The sequence below is a fragment of the Eublepharis macularius genome, chromosome 7 (assembly GCF_028583425.1).
Source record: "Eublepharis macularius isolate TG4126 chromosome 7, MPM_Emac_v1.0, whole genome shotgun sequence".
Taxonomy (NCBI): Eukaryota; Metazoa; Chordata; class Lepidosauria; order Squamata; family Eublepharidae; genus Eublepharis; species Eublepharis macularius.
In genome coordinates, this window is record NC_072796.1 from 94,936,223 (window position 1) to 94,955,032 (window position 18,810).

The following is an 18,810-nucleotide window of genomic DNA, read 5'->3' on the forward strand; positions in this document are numbered from 1 at the left end:
TTCTACTAGCCATGAACTGGAGAAAAAAACTGGATTAAAGCATTAAGTCATACTCTCAGACCACTATAAATTTTGTTTGTTCCTCTGCTCTCTCCACATAACTTAGCTCCTGCAATTTCAACAGGCATCTCCCATGTGTTTTCAAGCCCTGTTCTGATTTCTGCACTTATATGGTACAATGCCAGGAGTCACGCAGCCTGAATAGATACAACTTCCTTTTAGCATATAATGAGTGACACGTTTTTTCTATGAGCTCCCACCAGAATGATGTCACATCTGTTCAGTGACTTGACATTATCTAAAAAATAAAACACTTGAAATAATGAGAAATTAATATTTTTTAACTGTTTTGATGTACCTTAGTGACACTTTTGTAGCAGATGCATTGTTATGTTTTTAACAGCTAGCATGGTCTCTGTACAAGTTGGCTTGATTAGGGTCTCAGGTAACAGAAACCCAAAATGGCCGGTATCACGCAGCTCAAATGCAAAAGCATATGGGATGCCATTTTTGTAAGCCCAGTCCATAGAACTGCCAGAACTTACATCTAGGAAAAAGACAAAGGGTTAATACATGATGTATATGAAACGATAGTAATACATAGTTGTTTCCAAGTATGACCCAAGAAGCAAAATGTCCTTGACTCAAGAGAAGCTACAGAGAAACAACCATCCCAAGGATGAATCTTAATTACAGCTAAAATCAGTTTTGAGAGACACTCCAGATGTACAGATGTATGTTATGTAGTGCAACAATGTGGGTACACTACAGTAGCATTGCTTGTGAGTCAAGAGAGATGGGACAATCTTGCTGTGCTGAGTGTAGGCTGAAACTCTGTTCTAATAGCTAACTACCAGAGCTGGTTTGTGCAGGCACAGTTGGTTCTATCTAGTTAAAATGCCCTCAGATTGCCATCCTGTCTGTATCTATTTATGAGTTGCTTGATAGCTGTGCTGCACACTGCTGCACTTATACATTTGGCATCATTATGAGTTCCTAGCATAGGCCATTTTTACATGTATTAAAAATAGTGCGATACAATACTCATGGAAGGCTGTTGGCTTCCTTGCATTATTTTTACGCCATCTGTGATGATGGTGCTTTCGTGGCTGCCTGCCTCCGATGTGTAAATGGATGGTGTCAAAAATTGTGCGAGGAAGCCGTGCAGCCTTCCATGAGTATCAAAGAATATCCCACTATTTTAAAGATGTGTGAAAATGGCCATACTAAAAGCTACCAACTACTTCTGTTGGTCCTGTGGCTCAAACTGGAAGTAACTGATTTTAATTCAGGAGAGGATCTAAATATAACACAATGGAGTATGTTTGACATTCTCTGTTTTCTTGTTTCACAATGGTTTCTACTTTTTTTGTTGTGTAAGGAAGTTAAATTTGTAACGCAAGGTCCAAATGTTAAAAGCAATAAAAGCCACCCCCCCCCCCGTAAATAATGTTATAATATCTTTAGACAGACATGCATGACTTTCACAGAATTTCATTGCTGCTGCACAACTTCAATACGGTTCTCTTCCGTGGCCTGGCACAGTGTCCTGAATAGCAACCTGAGTCACATGGTACAGATGAGCATTCAATGCTATATTAAAGGATAAAAGAAGATCCACGATTCTTGACTAAGAGGCCAACTACCCATTGAACACTCTTGCTGTACTCTCTTATCAAATATATTAATATATTTTCAGTATTTTAATTATTTTATAACAACAACAACAAACAACATTCGATTTATATACTGCCCTTCAGGACAACTTAATACCCACTCAGAGTGGTTTATAAAGTATGTTATTATCATTTCCATAATAATCACCTTGTGAGGTGGGTGGGGCTCAGAGAACTCTGGAAGAGCTGTGACTGACCAAAGGTCAATCAGAGAGCCAGTCTGGTGTAGTGATTAAGAGTGCTTGGACTCTAATCTGGAGAACTGGGTTTGATTCCCCACTCTTCCACTTGAAGCCAGCTGGGTGACCTTGGGTCAATCACAATCAAATGTTGTTGTTGTTATTCAAGTGGAGGAGTAGGGAATCAAACCTGGTTCTCCAGATTAGAGTCCTGCTGCTCTTAACCACTACACCAAACTTGGCAATTATGTATAATATCGCATATCATGGTCAGAAAATGTGTAATTATTACAGGCTGAATTCCTTAGTGGTTTCCTATAAAATTACTAACCAGGGTCAGTCCTGATTAGCTTCCAAGATCTGACAAGATCAGGCTAGCCTGGGCCATATATATAATGAAGAAAACCATTATCAGTATGCTTCTTCCCATCTTCATTCCAAGCAAAGAAAATATTCATATGTTCATTGTTTAAACAAAGTTTTGAAAAAATATATGCCTTACTTTACAAAGCTACTGAATTTTTGTCTTTAAAACTTGCAGAAGAGTTCCATTCAGACTCTGACAGTTATTTAAAACCCAGACTTTAAACATCCATTACTCTTCTGAGAAGAACATAATATTCTATAAAATACTTTTACATTAATGGGACTTAATTTTGTTTTATTATTATCTTCAAAATGATTGTGTTCTCAACCTGGAGAAAAAGAACACAGCCCACAGCCTGAATGAACACTTGAAACATTAATATTGTCTAAAAAAAATGTGACAAAACTCAGAAATAAATCATTACAAGAATTATTCCCAATCCAACAACAGAGAGTCGTTCATGGAAGCAGTCTTTTGTGCATATAACTGATGCAAATCCAGATGTGTATCTGAATACAGATCCCTATCTGTGGATTTAGTCTAAATAATGTTCTGTGAATAATCTCAAGGATTAACTCACTAAATTATTTCTTGATATGTTTTAAAAGTTCTCATATTTCACAAACTAGTTCTTTCTCCAGTACTGTTCTGTTTGAATTAGACCTCTGAATGCTAGTGCTAAAAGGCAGTGTGAGGAAAGTCTTTGGCCTCCATGTGATGTCTGTTGTTGTTCCAGGGTTAACCTGGAGTGGCCAGTGGTTGGCCATTTTGTGAACTGGACTAGATGGACCACTGGTATGATCTCTTACGTTTCCTGCAAATGTTGTACTCTTGTTTTAACATTATAATCATAATACTAACATTCGATTTATATATCACCCTTCAGGACAACTTAACACCCACTCAGAGCAGTTTACAAAGTATGTCATTATTATCCCCACAACAACAACCACCCTTTGAGGTGGGTGGGGCTGACAGAGCTCCTAGAAGCTGTGGACTGACCCAAGGTCACCCAGCTGGCTTCAAGTGGAGGAGTGGGGAATCAAACCCGGTTCCTGCACTCTTAACCACTACACCAAACTGGCTCTCATTAGAATCCACTGGATTAATTTTACCATGTGAGGAAGGTCTGGGTTGCATTACTACACATAATGAAGTTGCTTAACTTCAACCACAGTCATTGGCAGGACCCAATAAATCCAATAAATCAGGCACAGTGTTCCACTGGTGAACAGGGCATTGAATTATTTCCTTCCCAGCTTGCTCCTAACAAATATAAATTCAGCAGCCTACTTACATGCAAACTTGCAACCCTTATAGCAGCAAATTTCTTTTTTTTTTGCCTCTCATCATATCAGATTGAACAAAGTTCTCCTGGAAATTGTTTCCTTGTTTCATTAAAGCAGAGCCAACACCAACATAGTACATGAAGAAAGAAACTAGAAACTTACACAGAGTACTGGAAGCAGGGCCATATCGGTATCTTATTCCATAAACTGACTGCAAGGCATTTACAGCATTAAAAGCTGCAGATTCCTGGGAGGGGAACAAAAAAACCACAAAACCCAAACAAAATTTACAGTAATTATCATAGTTCAACTGAAATTTTAGGTAGCATGCAATGACTTGGGCAGAATTTCTAAAACCTTATGAAATTATTCTCCCTTTAGAGACTCTCTAAATCAATACGAATAAACTGTTCAACAAATAATCATGCAGTGAGCCTTGCATACAATCATATGTCTGCTACCAGCAGGGAGAGGATGTTAGGGTTCTGCAGCATCTCCTAACATGTTACAGAGATTCCTTAACAATAACAGCAGCAACTACAACTACTTAACACTAATGAGGGGCACAGTCAGTCTCTCACAAATCCAGTGTGGATCCATGAGAATCCTCTTCCAGGAGACATTCTATCAATCCCAGTCTTGGTTGGAATGAAAGAGGATCTTACTGTCCATGGAATTTCACACCCCCTTCTGATTACTTAACATCCCTCAATTACATGTAGCGTTCTCATTATTAGCATTATACCCAGAGTATACTCATTGTATTTACTGATTTTTACTAATTTTACTGAGTATTTTACTGATTTTTAAAATTTTTTTTACTGCTCTCAAGTTGTAAAGATTAGGGTTGCCCAAATCAAGTTGCCCAAAGCAATAAAATCAACAAACCCTTGAAGAAATGAATATGTCCTAACAAGCTGGAAACAAATTGATCACAATACTTCATTGGTGGTATATCAAACTATACAGAACCTATTTACAGTTGAGGATATTTTAAGATGTACACAAAGAGCACCATTGTACCCCATGTCTATCTGTTTTCACTTCCAGATTCATAGGCCTGGGAGTATTTAAACACTCATTATGTTAGCTTACTGGAATTTAGAAGATTCCCAATAACTTAAATTGTTTCTGTCCAAGATATGAAAATGATATAGAATTACATTAATAAGAACCATTCACTATAAAGAAACACTCTTAAATTACATTTAGCAGCTACAATGGCCAATCCATGTTAAGCATTGCATTTTCAAGTGATTTAATTACTGTGATATGCACAAGGGAACCATTGCAATTCTGGTTTTGTATATTATAAACTAAATGAGAGATGAAGTAGAATGAGGCTAAATGAGCTGAGCTCCCAATATCCTACAGATCTAGCTGTGGCAATTACGAATATGTTCAACTATGAAGAGTTGTATCATGCTGGGAAGAAGAAGGGCAATTTGTATTAGGTGGCCAGTCAAAAGGATGGAGATACCTTGAAGAGTACACCTGGGGGGCACTTGGAATGGTTACAAAACTGGTCAACCTGTCCAGCAGCATACGTAATTGTAGACAGCATGAAAATGGGGGGGGGACACCCCATGGCTATTTTGATTTCCATAGTTTATATTCTTCTGTGTTCTTTTATTCCTCAAAAGAAGTCTGTATAAGCACTGTTGCATTCTTATAAGGAGAGTGATCCTAGACTTCTAAATGAGGATGTATCTGCAGTTTTACATCTGTTAATCAAGATGTATTATGAAGGGCCACTAACTTTTGTGCACTCAGTACTGTTGGTCAATATCTGTCATGAATGGCGTTTTCTGGATGTGGGTAAGTGGCTGATGAAGGGCTGGCCTAGGTGTGTATGCTTTCATGTGAAATTCAGACAACTTCAATTAATCAACATGCCACATTTTATTGAAAGTTTTCTTCTGGGCTCATCTTTGCTGTGGATTCCTTCATGGATCTATCCTGCACTGGTTATCCTTTTTATGAAAAAGGTAGCCCTATCCCCTTCATGAAAATGTTAATTTCACCGCAGATCCTATGATGATAGTTATTGTAAATATATATCTAAATAAATAAAATGATAGACTTTACCCTCAAAGACTGGAATAACAAACATGTTTGCACCATATACAGTAACTTCAGTGGAAAACTAAGATCAAACTTAATGTGGGGAGTTGCATCTCCTGTCTCTGGTTTCAGAGCCCTAAATAATTTAACGTAGTAATTCAAGTGACTTGCAGCATGGTTCTGGCTAGGAAACTGGACAGAAACCTGTTTGGCTGGAGCTCAGGAATTATTAAACAGTCAATTTATGTAGAATGTCCCCTGCTTTCTGAATACTGAGGTCCATCGAAAAGCTTTCACCTGCTGCCTAGTCTCAACATGCAAAATAAATCTGAGGGGCTGGTGCTTGTGCAGTCAGTTACAAGGGAGGAAAATGGAACTGCTTTAGGATTTTGCCTTGCAGTTCATGCAGTTTGCTCCACAGTAAGCTGAAACAGCATCCTGTATGATTACAGGAGGCTTGAGTAAAGCTGCCTCTCTTTTCTTTGCAACTGTGTTGTCCTTTGGAGCTGGATGTTTATCTGTGCAGCTTCTCTTCTTCTCTTGTAACCTTTCTCAATGTCCTCCATTGCCATGCCCTGTTCTTTGAGAAATGTCCACAGAGGGCCATAGCTCTGTGTTCTTTCCTCTTAAAATGCACACTTGATGCCAATTAGCCCATCAGCTCTGTGGTCCTTCTCTCAACACATCACCTCTTCTAGCAAATTTTGCACCTGTGTTGTGAATTTGTGGCAGCAAAGGTCATCTGGCACAGTTGCGTGGCATAAATGTCATAAATGCAACTCTTCATTTTCTCATCTCCTAAAAACAACCTTTTATGTCAGAAGTTGACTATATATTTCGACAAGGTTCCCAAACCCCATTAATTTCTCTGGTGTTTTTGGCCCATTAAATAAACAGCAAGCAACATTTGGAAGAGACTGTTGCGTTGTTATAATTACAAGATTTATCAGGTGTCAAGATTCTGTCACCTGTGATGGTTGTGATTAGGCATGAAACATCTGAGGTAGGTTCAGTTTCAAAAATTCTCTCACCCTGCACAGCAATATGGAAATTTTAACTCCTAGAAAGAACTTTCAGGAGGTTCAAACATATTGAAGGTAGCTCACTGAGATGTTCTCTAGATCAGAAGCTCAGAAATAGCATATAAGAATCCATAGAGCTCCTATACTTACCACACAACTGAAATTTGGAATGGTTGCATACTTGTAAGAGTATGGATACAGTAACATCTGGGCATACGCATGGAAGGAGAGGTAGGCTTTTATTTGTTTCCGGTGTTTGCGAAGAAAGTGAGCTACAGCCTTCACCTCAGGCTCAGATTCAGGGAAAGGACCACAGTATGTGCCATCACAGGGATGAATGGAAGCACCTTCATCTACATTGGAAAGAAATATGAATATGAACAGGCCTAAAAATGCATTGAAATTTAAAATGTGCATGGGCACAAGCTAAGAAGGCAACTAGAGATATCGTGCCAATGCCTCTTTTCTGTCAACATATTTATAGTTTAAGTCCAACAAAAATAATCTTATTCAGAAAAAGAAATGGAAAGGATCCAAAATGTTAGTTTAATTGTGCCTATCTTGTTGGTTGGATACAATAGCACATTTGAGTTGCACATGATTTTGTATCACTTGGAAAACAAGTTCCATGCAGCTCAGACCTTGCTACCCTCCAATATAGCTGTTTAATTTAAAAGCATAATTGAAACCCATAGAATTTAATTATGAGCCCCATGGAGCAGAGTGGTAAGCTGCAGTACTGCAGCCCAAGCTCTGCTCACAGCCTGAGTTCGATCCTGGTGGAAGCCGGGTTCAACATTGACTCAGCCTTCCATCCTTCTGAGGTCGGTAAAATGAGTACCTAGTTTCCTGGGGGTAAAGTGTAGATGACTGGGGAAGGCAATGGCAAACCACCCCATAACAAAAAGTCTGCCAAGAAAACGTCATGATGCGATGTCCCTCCCCATGGGTCAGTGATGACTTGGTGCTTGCACCTTTACCTTTAGAATTAAATGAAATATTGTGGTGTATGTGAGTATTTCCCAGGGTTTCCTTCTTGTAACTCATTAAACTATGGGAACACAAGACAGTCTGATCCTATGCTACACTGAAATCAAGGAATCTAGACTGGAGCAACTCTGCATAGGATTGCACTGTAAGTGGTTTCTGAAACCGGGTTTAAGAGTAAAAGCTGGAGATCTAATAATGCGATCCTAAGCAGAGCTACATACTTCTAAGAATCTCTGCTTAAGATTGCATGGTTATTCACTTTGGTTTAGTTTTATATAAAGTCTGTATAACCAGCAGGTCATTATCATAGTAATATTTATAATTTAATTTAATTTAATTTAATTTATTATATTTATATTCCGCCCTCCCCGCTTTCGCAGGCTCAGGGCGGATAACAAATACAAACATGTTTAAAAACATTTAAAAACATTAAATAATACATTTAAAAACATTTAAAAACATTAAATATAACAATTCATGCTGCATAGTGGTTCATATAAGCTTCTGTGTTTGCATAGGGGTGATGGTTTAACCCCCCCTTCACGGGGGGGAGGCGGGCACTGCCCGGCGTTAGCCATATGCCTGGCGGAATAGCTCTGTCTTACAGGCCCGGTGAAATGCAAGCAAATCTTGCCGGGCCCTTGTCTCACAAGACAGAGCATTCCACCAGGTCGGGGCCAGGACTGAAAAGGCCCTGGCCCTGGTCGACGCCAGGCGGGCCTCCCTAGGGCCAGGGACACTTAAAAGATGTTTTCCGCCAGAGCAGAGAGTCCTCCGGGGCTCATATGGTGAGAGACGGTCCCTCAGATACGTCGGTCCCAGTCCGCGTAGGGCTTTGTAGGTTAACACCAAAACCTTGAACCTGATTCGGTACTCCACTGGCAGCCAATGCAGCCGGCGTAGCACCGGTGTAATATGCTCCCACACCGGTGCTCCAGCAATGACCCGCGCTGCTGCATTCTGTACCAGCTGTAGCCGCCGGATCAGGCCCATGGGAAGCCCAGCGTAGAGCGCGTTACAGTAATCCAACCTAGAGGTGACCATTGCTTGGACCACTGTAGTCATGTCACGGGGAGACAAATAAGGGGCAAGCTGCCTGGCCTGCCGAAGATAATAAAAGGAAGATAATTTAATAATTCTGCAAAGCAACAACATCTAGAGTATTGCATTGCAGCTGCCAAAGGGCTTTATTGAACACTGGTTTTTTAAACATTAAGCAAACAAAAACAGGTGCTTGTGACGATGCTCCTTAATAATATGAATGATAGTGGGATTAGATAATTAGGTCAATAGCTAACAAATAACCAAAGAGCACTTAGCAGAGGAAAAACTCTGACAATGCTATTTGTAATTTGAGACATGAAGATTTCTCTTCATTCTAACCCGCAAAGGTCTGCAAAGATCTATTTGCATGGGTACACTTGGCATGTTGTGGATGAGGTTAGGGCAGATGGTGCAAGAGTTGCCAGTTCATCTAACTCACAAGAACACCCTGTTTAATGTCTTCTCAAATGCTATAACCTAGTTGTTTTCTGCCTTTCTACTCAGGAAATCATCCACATTCACTTGTCAACTGATTAAGCTGGGCATGTCTACCAAGGAACCCCTGTATATTTAAGATATTTCTGGGAAGTACTTTCAGTGTACTGCAGTTAGGGTTCAAATACCCCCTGAACACACTCAACATTTATAGTGGCTATGCATTTTAGGAGATAATCAGTAGAAAGGTAAGTAGAATTGAATCTTGTGCATGAATATTAAGGAAACATGTAGGCACTTCAACCTATCCATCAATGGAGGTCAGTATCAGAGTCCCTCCTGTGTGCCCCTACTTTCTGAAGTAGGACAGGTGGATACCACAGACAGGGCCTTTTTTTGTGATTCACCATGGCCATGATTAGACACATGGGCATGAACCAAAAAAAAATAACTAACCCACGGTTTGTGGTTCGGTGCCACTGACGAAACCAAACTAACAAACTACAATGAACATTTCCCTTTGATGAACCTGTTCGGGGTTCATGGGGGTCAGAACAGCCCCCGTTGGACTTAGAGAGCCCATATTCACAGGGAGTGTTTAGCAGGCTCTCCTCCAGTCAGCACCCCAGTTTGTTCAAGATTGCAATAGGGATCTTGGAGTTATACCCTCTCTGATCCGAGGCCCCCAGGAAACTCGCACTTGATATAATTAGAGCCACCAGTTGACGTTGGCCCAGTGTACAAGGGGTGTACTTGAAGGGTTTGCAGGGATGAGATTGGAGTGCCCATGGCTAAAGAACACCCCCATCCCTCCCCCGGGTGTCTTCTCCCAAGTTGTAACCACTTTGCAGCTCCATGGTTGGAAGGAAGACCTGCCGATCAAGGTAAGCTGGGCTTCAATTTGGGTTTCCAGGGCGACAGAAGGAGTGCAGACAGAGTTCAGGCATTCCCCCGGCTCCATTTCCAAGGGAATTGATTGATGGTGCCTGACTGTCTGGCTTCATGAACTGCGGATGGATGCAACGAACCGGGCTTCTATGAATGCTGGTTCATTGGCCTTGGACACTCACGAACTGCTGGATCGCGAACAGATGATCAGGCAGTTTGTGGGTTTTTTTGCGTTCGTAATGCGGTTCGTGCCCATGTCTAGTCATGATTTCTCTTCTCAAAGCATCTCCAGCCCAACTTTGTATGCCCCCCATTTTCTGAAGCAAGGTGAGTGGTTACTAGAGAGAGAATTTTTTCAGTTGCAGTGTCTCTTTTGTGGAACTGTAAGTATTTGGCCCAGCCTCCACCATATTGATAGCTGCCTGTGATATAAAAATCATGCAGCCTGATCCGCATCAGGGGGAATTCTAGCCAACTAGGCAGTGAGCATTGCTGAGTCCCTCCCAGGAGATCAAGCATGAATAGGACATCCATGCAAATGCAGAGTGACCGTGGTGATTGTATTTACTGCCTTCCCAACTACGGGTGTGAGCTGTGTTAAGACAGGGTCTTGTTGAGTCACCCCTCTTAGCACATTCCAATACCCTCCTTCCATGATGAAACCCCCACCCCAAGACTGAGGAGCAATCAATCAGCAATGATAAGTTTATAATTTGTTCCTGGGATGATGCTGTCCCTATCTAAATTAATCAACTCAGCTCTGGGGAGATTCATTAGCACACTGTCCCTTTGTGATGCAGCAGGAGAGACTTTGCATTTCCTTTCACACACCCCGGCAGCAAGTAATCAAGGTAATCAACCTTGTAATTACCAGGAAATGACCTTTACGGTCTTTGTTCCAATGGCTGAGGGGACTCCCCAGCCTCAGTACACGTTTTGCCCTCTAAGAACCAGGGCTGTTGCCCCATTCCAGCTGTACATGCTTTCTGGATCCAAGCACTTCTCCTTTAGGGTCACTTTCCCTAAGACTCTCTCTCCTGGCTGAGAATGCTGGATGTTTAAAGCTCTTCCTACATGGACTTCTCTGCTCTTCAGATGGGTAATTATCACCCTGAAATCCCTCAGATCTATTCCACTTTCACTACTGTTTTTCCTAGGCATCTTGTGTGTTTGCGAACAAGAGCACAGGACTCTAATCTGGAGAACTGGGTTTGATTCCCCACTTCTCCACTTGAAGCCAGCTAGATGACCTTGGGTCAATCACAGTTTCTTGGCACTCTCTCAGCCTCATCCACCTCACAGGGTGTTTGTAGTGGGGATAATAATAGCATATTTTGTAAACTGCTCTGAGTGGGTGTTAAGTTGTCCTGAAGGGTGGTATATAAATCAAATGTTGTTGTTGTTGTTGTTGTTGTTAATCTCTTGTGTGTGCATGTGTGTTCATTTTATTCAAGATCACCATCTCATTTGCCTACTTGGGGAAGGGACCTTGTAAATACTGGTGGAGATATCTCATTGTTACCCCTCTTGCATAGCCTTCTTCCTTGCCGCTAATCCCCCCACTAACTCGCAAGGAGGCCCATTCCTGGTAACAGAATGGCCTCCTCACAAAAGTTTTCCTGGCACCAGTTTGTTATCTTTTTGGCCCCAGGTGAAAACATTAATATTTGCCCAGATTTTTTTGTGTTATATTAATTCACTCATTTTTTTATCCCATATACTTTTAATACTCCATCATGTTACTGGTCTTACTGTTCTATTTTCTGCTGCTTCCCAGCTGCTATTTTATCTCTTATACACTATCTTTTTATGCCTTCTAGTATTTTTAATTTGTTGTTTTTACAATTTTATGGTTGAGACCATTGCATTAATTTTTACTGCGTTTTATGGTTTTGTTTGCTGTTTTATTGTAACCCTTTTTGAACATGCAAACAGTCCAATAATTTAAATAAGTTATTTATCTTCTATAATCATTTGAATTCTAACCACAATTATAAACCTTTACAAAATGGTTTATACCACTACAGTGATCAAACTGTGCATGTAGTTCTGGATAAGATCTGAATTAGGTCAAATTGAGAAATCTAGCCAAATGTTACAAAATTGTCTTGTGAGACAGTGCTGAATCTCTCATAGTGTAATAACGTGGCAAGTAATGGGCACTCCTGAATATGGAAATACCTAATATCTTGTGCTTATGGTGCTGTTGATTTTTGCTTTCGTAGTGCTACTGCTAAATTTGGGAGGTTAGCAGGAGATGAAGCTGCAAGATACATTGAACCTGGCTGAAAAAGGAAGGGTATAGAAAGAGATTACCCTAGCCCAAGGCCATTCTGCTACAACTGACAGATGGCAATCATGACCTAAGCAGGGATTATGTTGCATCACATCTGGCTTTCTTGCTAAAGCACAGGTTGGAAGCTGCAAAACATGATGTAGATTTTCAACTGTAGTTGCAATTGCAAAGTCAATATAATACTCCCCCCTAAATGGTACAGCATGATTAAGTTTTTATTGTGTAGCCTGTATTTGGCCCTCACTTTGCTAAGATTCAAAAGGCAAGGAAGGAATTCTTCAAACAGAAAGAAAACAATCGTGTTTGTATCGATCTTACCATTTATTCTACCATAAACTAGTTGTTTTCTTTGAGTGTCTAACAAAATTGGCCTTGTTTTTCTGAGATCTATGACTGACTGACAACTAAAATCATATATATTTATTTTAAACATTGATTGGTTTATCAGCTGTTCTGACAGCAGCAGTTTGGATTCCAATCAGGTATCTCAAACCATTAGGACCACAGGGCATTTCAATTTCCAGCATCATATCTACAATGAAAAAAGTAAACCACACACAAATACAAATTTCAGAACAGGAAACTAGTTGACATACACAACTAGATTTCTCTTAACATTACTTTTTTATATAACATTGCTCCAACAGAAATGTTTTCCAAGTTTAGAAAGAATTGGGATGAAACAAAATACAGTAAATGTCAGCTACTGTCAAATGTCAAGAGTTACTATCACAACAAACCAAAAGATGTACAAGAAATAACAGTGCTGCCCCACAGGGCTCTTATCTCCTCCTGCAAGAATACAAAACTGAAAGAAACCTCTATATACTGTTTTCCCCTAGAATGGAAGAAGAAAAACAGAGTATACATGTACAGACTTCACAGTGGCTTTCACACTGAAATCATATCTGTACTGTCTTCTTTGGCATATATGAGGCAGTAGCCTAGCCTTTAGTAGCCCTCTGTGGTATATCATTGGGACAAACTAACATTTTCCAGTTCTGTACTCCTGGTCATGCTGCACTGGTTATTGGATGTCTTGTGCTGTCTGATAGAATTTTTAAAATATTTTTTCACCTGCTTTGAGTCATAGCAATAAAAAGAGGCTAAAAATGAAGTAAAATCAACCAATCAATAGATAGTGTAATATCCAGTAATGTCTGGATGTAGCCCTGGCTGATATGGAGGCACAGGTCACAGCGATTGTCAGGTCTTCTTTTTTCCACCTGCAGCAGACCAGACAACTTGTCCCTTACCTGTCTACCTGTGACTTAACTACAGTGATCCAGGCAACAGTCATTTCTAGGTAGTATTACTGTAACTCGCTCTACGCGGGCCTACCTTTGTGCCTGACCTGAAGATTACAGCTGGTGCAAAATGCAGCGGCACGCATCAGTATGAAAGCACCAAAAAAGGTGCATATTACACCAATATTACGCGAGCTGCATTGGTTGCCAGTGGAGTATTGGATCAGGTTCAAGGTTTTGGTATTGACCTATAAAGCCCTGTGCGGACTGGGGCCAGCGTACCTGAGGGACTGTCTCTCCTTGTATATTCCCCAGAGGACTCTCCGATCAGGAGAAAAGAAATTGCTATCAGTCCCTGGCTCCAAGGAGGCCCACCTGGCCTCGACTAGAGCAAGAGCTTTCTCAGTCCTAGCTCCTACCTGGTGGAACACTCTGTCTACCGAGACCAGGGCCCGGCAGGATCTACTATCTTTCCGCCGGGCCTGTAAGACAGAGTTGTTCTGCCAGGCTTATGGCTGAGGCTGGGCCTCCACTGGCTGGAGGATATAACATCTACTCCCCTCCCTATGAGAGCTTCCCACCACTGTTCTGAAGCTGCTGCCATGTTCAATTGCACTGTAATCAACGATATTGCCGCCACCAAGAAAAGAGTGCTGCTATTTTTAATATCTTTATACAATGTTTTTAATGTTTTATGTTTAATGTTTAATGAAATGTTTTAATGTTGTTATCTGCCCTGAGCCTGCTTGTGGGGAGGGTGGAATATAAATACGATAAAATAAATAAATAAAATAAATTAGTCCCTTCCACCCACACAGCATTGACCGACCCATTAAAATGCTCTTCTCTCAAATACTTATGAATGCAACATAAACACACATAAGACTTATGAATGCAACATAAACACAAATAAACACACATCGAATCAGACTATTGATCCCTCATGGTCAGTAGTGTCTACTCAAACTGGCAGTAGCTCTCCAGGATTTCAGGTAGAGATCATTTCACAACACCTACTACCTGATCCTTAACTAGAAATGCCAGGGAATGAACCTGTGACCTTCTGCATGCCAGAAGCAGATGATCTACCACTGAGCCACAGCTCCTCAAAGGTGTCCAACAGTGGAATCCAAAAGGATTAAAAAATAGTCAGATGTATTTTACACAATCATTCTATCTTATTCAACTGTTTGTAACATCTTTTTGGAATACATGGCACTGCTCTTCATTAGTTTCAGTCTATTAGAATAATAGCAATTGTTTTTCAGTTGAAGACAGTGATTCAGCATCCTGCAAAGTAACTTGTGGTATCTTCCTAAGGGAAAAGGAGTAGCATGCTCATGGGAAAAAGATGGAGGAGATGTGAGTGATATTCTTAAATACATAACAGGCTCTTACAAGCCTTGAAGTTGTACAAACATGTTACTGATTAGACATGGGCATGAACAGCATTACAAACAGAAAAAACCCACGGAATGCCCAATCTGCTGGTCGCGAGCAAGCTGTTCGTGAGGCCCCATCCTAAACGAACAGGTTGTCATTAAAAGCCTTGTTCATTGCCTTCAGCAGCCCTTTGGCAAGCCAGACAGTGTGGTGCCTGCTGCAATCAATCCCCTTGGCAACCGGAGGGAGGGACTGAACTCTGTCTGAACTCCTTCTGGCTTGCCTTCTGGCTTTAACCCTTCAAAGTACTTCCAGCAAAGAGTCCCGTTTTTGCCACTGTGAAGAGAAAATGACAACAAAGGGAAGGACCCATGCATCATGCCTTTCTTGGGGTGCAATCTCTCTGAAACTTAGCGGGTCTTCAAAGGACAGTGGGGACTAAAGGGGGAGAGCCATGGATCATGCCTTTCCCAGGCTGCAATCTCTCTGGAACTTGGGGGGGGGGGGTCTTCGGAGGACAGTGAGGACTATGTCACCTGCAAATTTGGTGGGTATTGGACATTGGGAAGGTCAATTTGTAAGTTACCCCTCAAAGTAGTTTCCACCAGAGAGTCCCGTTTTTGCCACTGTGAACAGAAAATGACAACAAAGGGGGACACATGGATCATACCTTTCCCGGGGTGCAATCTCTCTGAAACTTGGGGGGGGGGTCTTCAGAGGACTGTGAGGATTATGTCCCCTGCAAATTTGGTGGGTATTGGACATTGGGAAGGTCAGTTTGTAACCCCTCAAAGTAGCTGCCTTCAAACAGGCAGTTCCGTTTTTGCCACTGTGAACAGAAAATGACAGCAAAGGGGGGCACATGGATCATGCCTTTTCTGGGGTGCAATCTCTCTGAAACTGGGGGGGAGGTCTTCAGAGGACATTGAGGACTAAAGGGGGAGAGCCATGGATCATGCCATTCCCAGGGTGCAATCTCTCTGAAACTGGGGGGTTCTTCAGAGGACAGTGAGGACTGAAGGGGGAGAGCCATGGATCATGCTTTTCCAGGGTGCAATCTCTCTGAAACTGCGGGGGGGGGGGGTGTCTTCAGAGGACACTGATGACTATATCCCCTGCAAATTTGGTGGGTATTGGACATTGGGAAGATTCTCCCAGGTGCGAGAGGGATGGGGAGAATCTCCCCACCTCTCTAGCACTGGGCAGGGAGCCTGGCTGTGCAACTGCTCTCCTGGCCCTTTAAACTATCAGCTGGCAGTCGGCAGAGGGAATTCCCCCCTGCTGCCTGCCAGCTGATAGTTTAAAGGGATCTTTAAAGGGCCAGGTAAGTGAGTTTATGTGGAGGGGAGGCTAAGTGGGAGGGGTTGGGGTGGGGGTGGTTCTGGCCCCCACGAACAAGGAACATATCCAAGAACAGTTCAAGTTCATCCATGTTCATTGTTCGTGGATGGCACCAAACATTGAACAGGGTGTTCAGGTTCCCCCCCCCCCATTCGTGACCATGTCTATTACTGATGCCATTATTATACTTCAGGTCTAAATGACTTAAGACATTGCAAAGTACAGAATTCATGCAACATTTTTAGCAAGGACCGAGAACACATTGAACACAACCCCTGAAAGAATAACTTTGCAGTCCAACCACAGAGGCAAAGCTGATGGCCCACATTATACTCATCAAGTGATAAAAGACTCGTAACAAATTTTCCAAATTCTTTCTTTCGGCAACAGTGTGTACCATATGCTCAAAGGACAAAACTGAGAAACTCTATGTTAAATATCTTGGACTGTGACTAGGCATCCATGTGTCTGAGAACTATCCAGTACCTCAAAGACCACAGGTATACTCAAAATAATAATTTACAGAATGTGCATGTATGTGTTCATCCACTGATCTACATGTCAGCACAAACTATGATTGCAGTTATTGGGAATGCAAGAGTACAGCAGCTAAAGAAGCAACTTGAGTAGTCCAATTACATAGTTCATTGGATGTTTTATACTGTATGACTGCATTGATTTTTATTTTGTAATTTGCCTTGCATCTCAGAGCCAAGCTACAAGTGACACCTGACACAGGTTGGACACTTGTCAGCTTCCCTCAAGCTTTGATGGGAAATGTAGGTGTCCTGGACTTGCAGCTTGGCTCTCCATTTAATTGAAGTTTACAGAGGGGCAGTCTATGGGAGGGAGAACATGCGGTTGGGAGGGGAGTGCAGGTGTTGGGCTCTCGCTGGGCGCCCCCCTTCCCCTTTGCTGGGTGTGTGTATGTAGGGTTTCTGTAAACTTCAATTAAATGGAGAGCCAGGACCAGGACGCCTACATTTCCCATCAAAACTTGAAGTAAGCTGACAAGTGTCCAACCTGTGTCAGGCATCACTTGTAGCTTGGCTCTCAGTGAGAAAGGCGGGTAAAAAGTAAATAAACAAATAAATACAGGACAGAGTCCTCTGATGAAGTACTGCTTTATATTGTTAATGAGATAAAGCCAAAACTACAAGTATTGTTTACCCTCACTGACTTTTGAATTATGGCCAAGAAGGCATTGTCACTTTTTACTATTACAAACAGGTGATTAAGCAGTCCTTGATACAGCAGCTTCAAGATGAGATAAAGTTCTTGATGCCAAAGCACAACAAATGAAGTTTCAGGTAATTTAGGCTTCATGGTTGACATTCTCCTGATAACAGAGTCTTGCTACTACCAATACCAGATAAAGGTATCAACTAAACATTGCAGTTTCTTCAATATTTATTTTAAACAGCTTTTTCTGTTTCATAAATATTGCTACCAATATTGCATTATGAAGGAGAAGAATGCAAGTTTCCATGGTGGAGGTAAAACTAGCTTGGTGAGGTTGTTTTTTTCCACTGAGATAACAGCAAGTGAAGAATGGGTCTCTCTCCCTCTCTCCCCATAAAGAAACAATCTAGCAAGGCTGAATGCTATACAGATAAAATTCAAAAATTGGGTTTGTGCTCAAAGCATAGATTCCTTCAGGCACCTGTTATGAATTTCAAGGCCTGAATGCTAGAAATGGAAGCAAGCCATCTCCACAAGAAAACAGAGTGAAGGTCTTTTGAACAGATCTATGATTTCCCTATTCATTTCTGTCTCATTGAGAGAGGCAATATAAGGATTCAGTTTCGTTTTCCCGGCCATGTCAGACGCTCCTCTCCGCAGGTCCGGGAGGAAGCGCCCGAGCAGCCTGACCGGGTGGTTGGCCTGCGAGGGTTAACCCCCAGTACTCCCAGTGAGGGGGTCAGGGTCCGGGGCGCTGCGGGAAGAGCCCCCTGAAGTCGATGCAGGGGGTAAATTGCCCGTTTGCTCCTACGGAGGCCGGCAGACTTGCGCAGCACATCGCGTGCTGCCGGGCCTTGGAGAACGGCAACAAGCAGATCTAAGGTGAAAACCTGAAAGTAAGCGAATCCCTTCTGTTATTCTAAGCGCATGCAAAGGATTGGTGGGAGTTGAAGCTAAGAAGGTTCGGATATCTTCCCCTTCATTGAGTTTTGGGACTTAGTTGGCGGACTCCCCCCCCCTAAGATGGCGACGAAAAAGTAGAGCCCTGCTGTGGGCAAATCTGTTTCGGCTGCTTTGCAGGGGATAGGAGAGTCTCTTGAAGAGGTGGTTAAACGGTCGGTCGTTGAAGCTATGAAGCCCTTTGTTGATAAGCTAAATGAAATTGGTCAAAGGGTTGGCTCAGTTGAGAACGAAGTGAAAACCATTAAAGACGTAGCGTCTGGGGCAGAGCAGTCTGCTCGGGAAAACGCAGTACTCATGAAAGCAACAAACAAAGAAGTAAAGCTTTTGGAGAATCAATTGATAGGGTTACAAGTGGATTGTGCTCAGATGGTATTGCATCTTCAGAATGTGAAGCAGGAGGAAAGTGAAAACTTAAAGGATTTGGTGTCGGAACTTTTGGCGTCA

General features: G+C 41.9%; 1 protein-coding gene across 1 annotated transcript in view; it reads right to left on the minus strand.

Annotated features, from left to right (window-relative positions):
* Positions 1–359: 359 nt before the first annotated feature.
* Positions 360–18,810, minus strand: part of CPA6 (carboxypeptidase A6) — a 77,945-nt gene continuing 59,494 nt past the window's right edge. The window contains exons 9-11 of the mRNA XM_054985482.1: positions 6,748–6,950; positions 3,674–3,758; positions 360–547 (exon numbers count right to left, since the gene is read on the minus strand). Coding sequence (XP_054841457.1) covers positions 360–547; positions 3,674–3,758; positions 6,748–6,950 — 476 coding nt within the window. The remainder of the gene's footprint in view (positions 548–3,673; positions 3,759–6,747; positions 6,951–18,810) is intronic.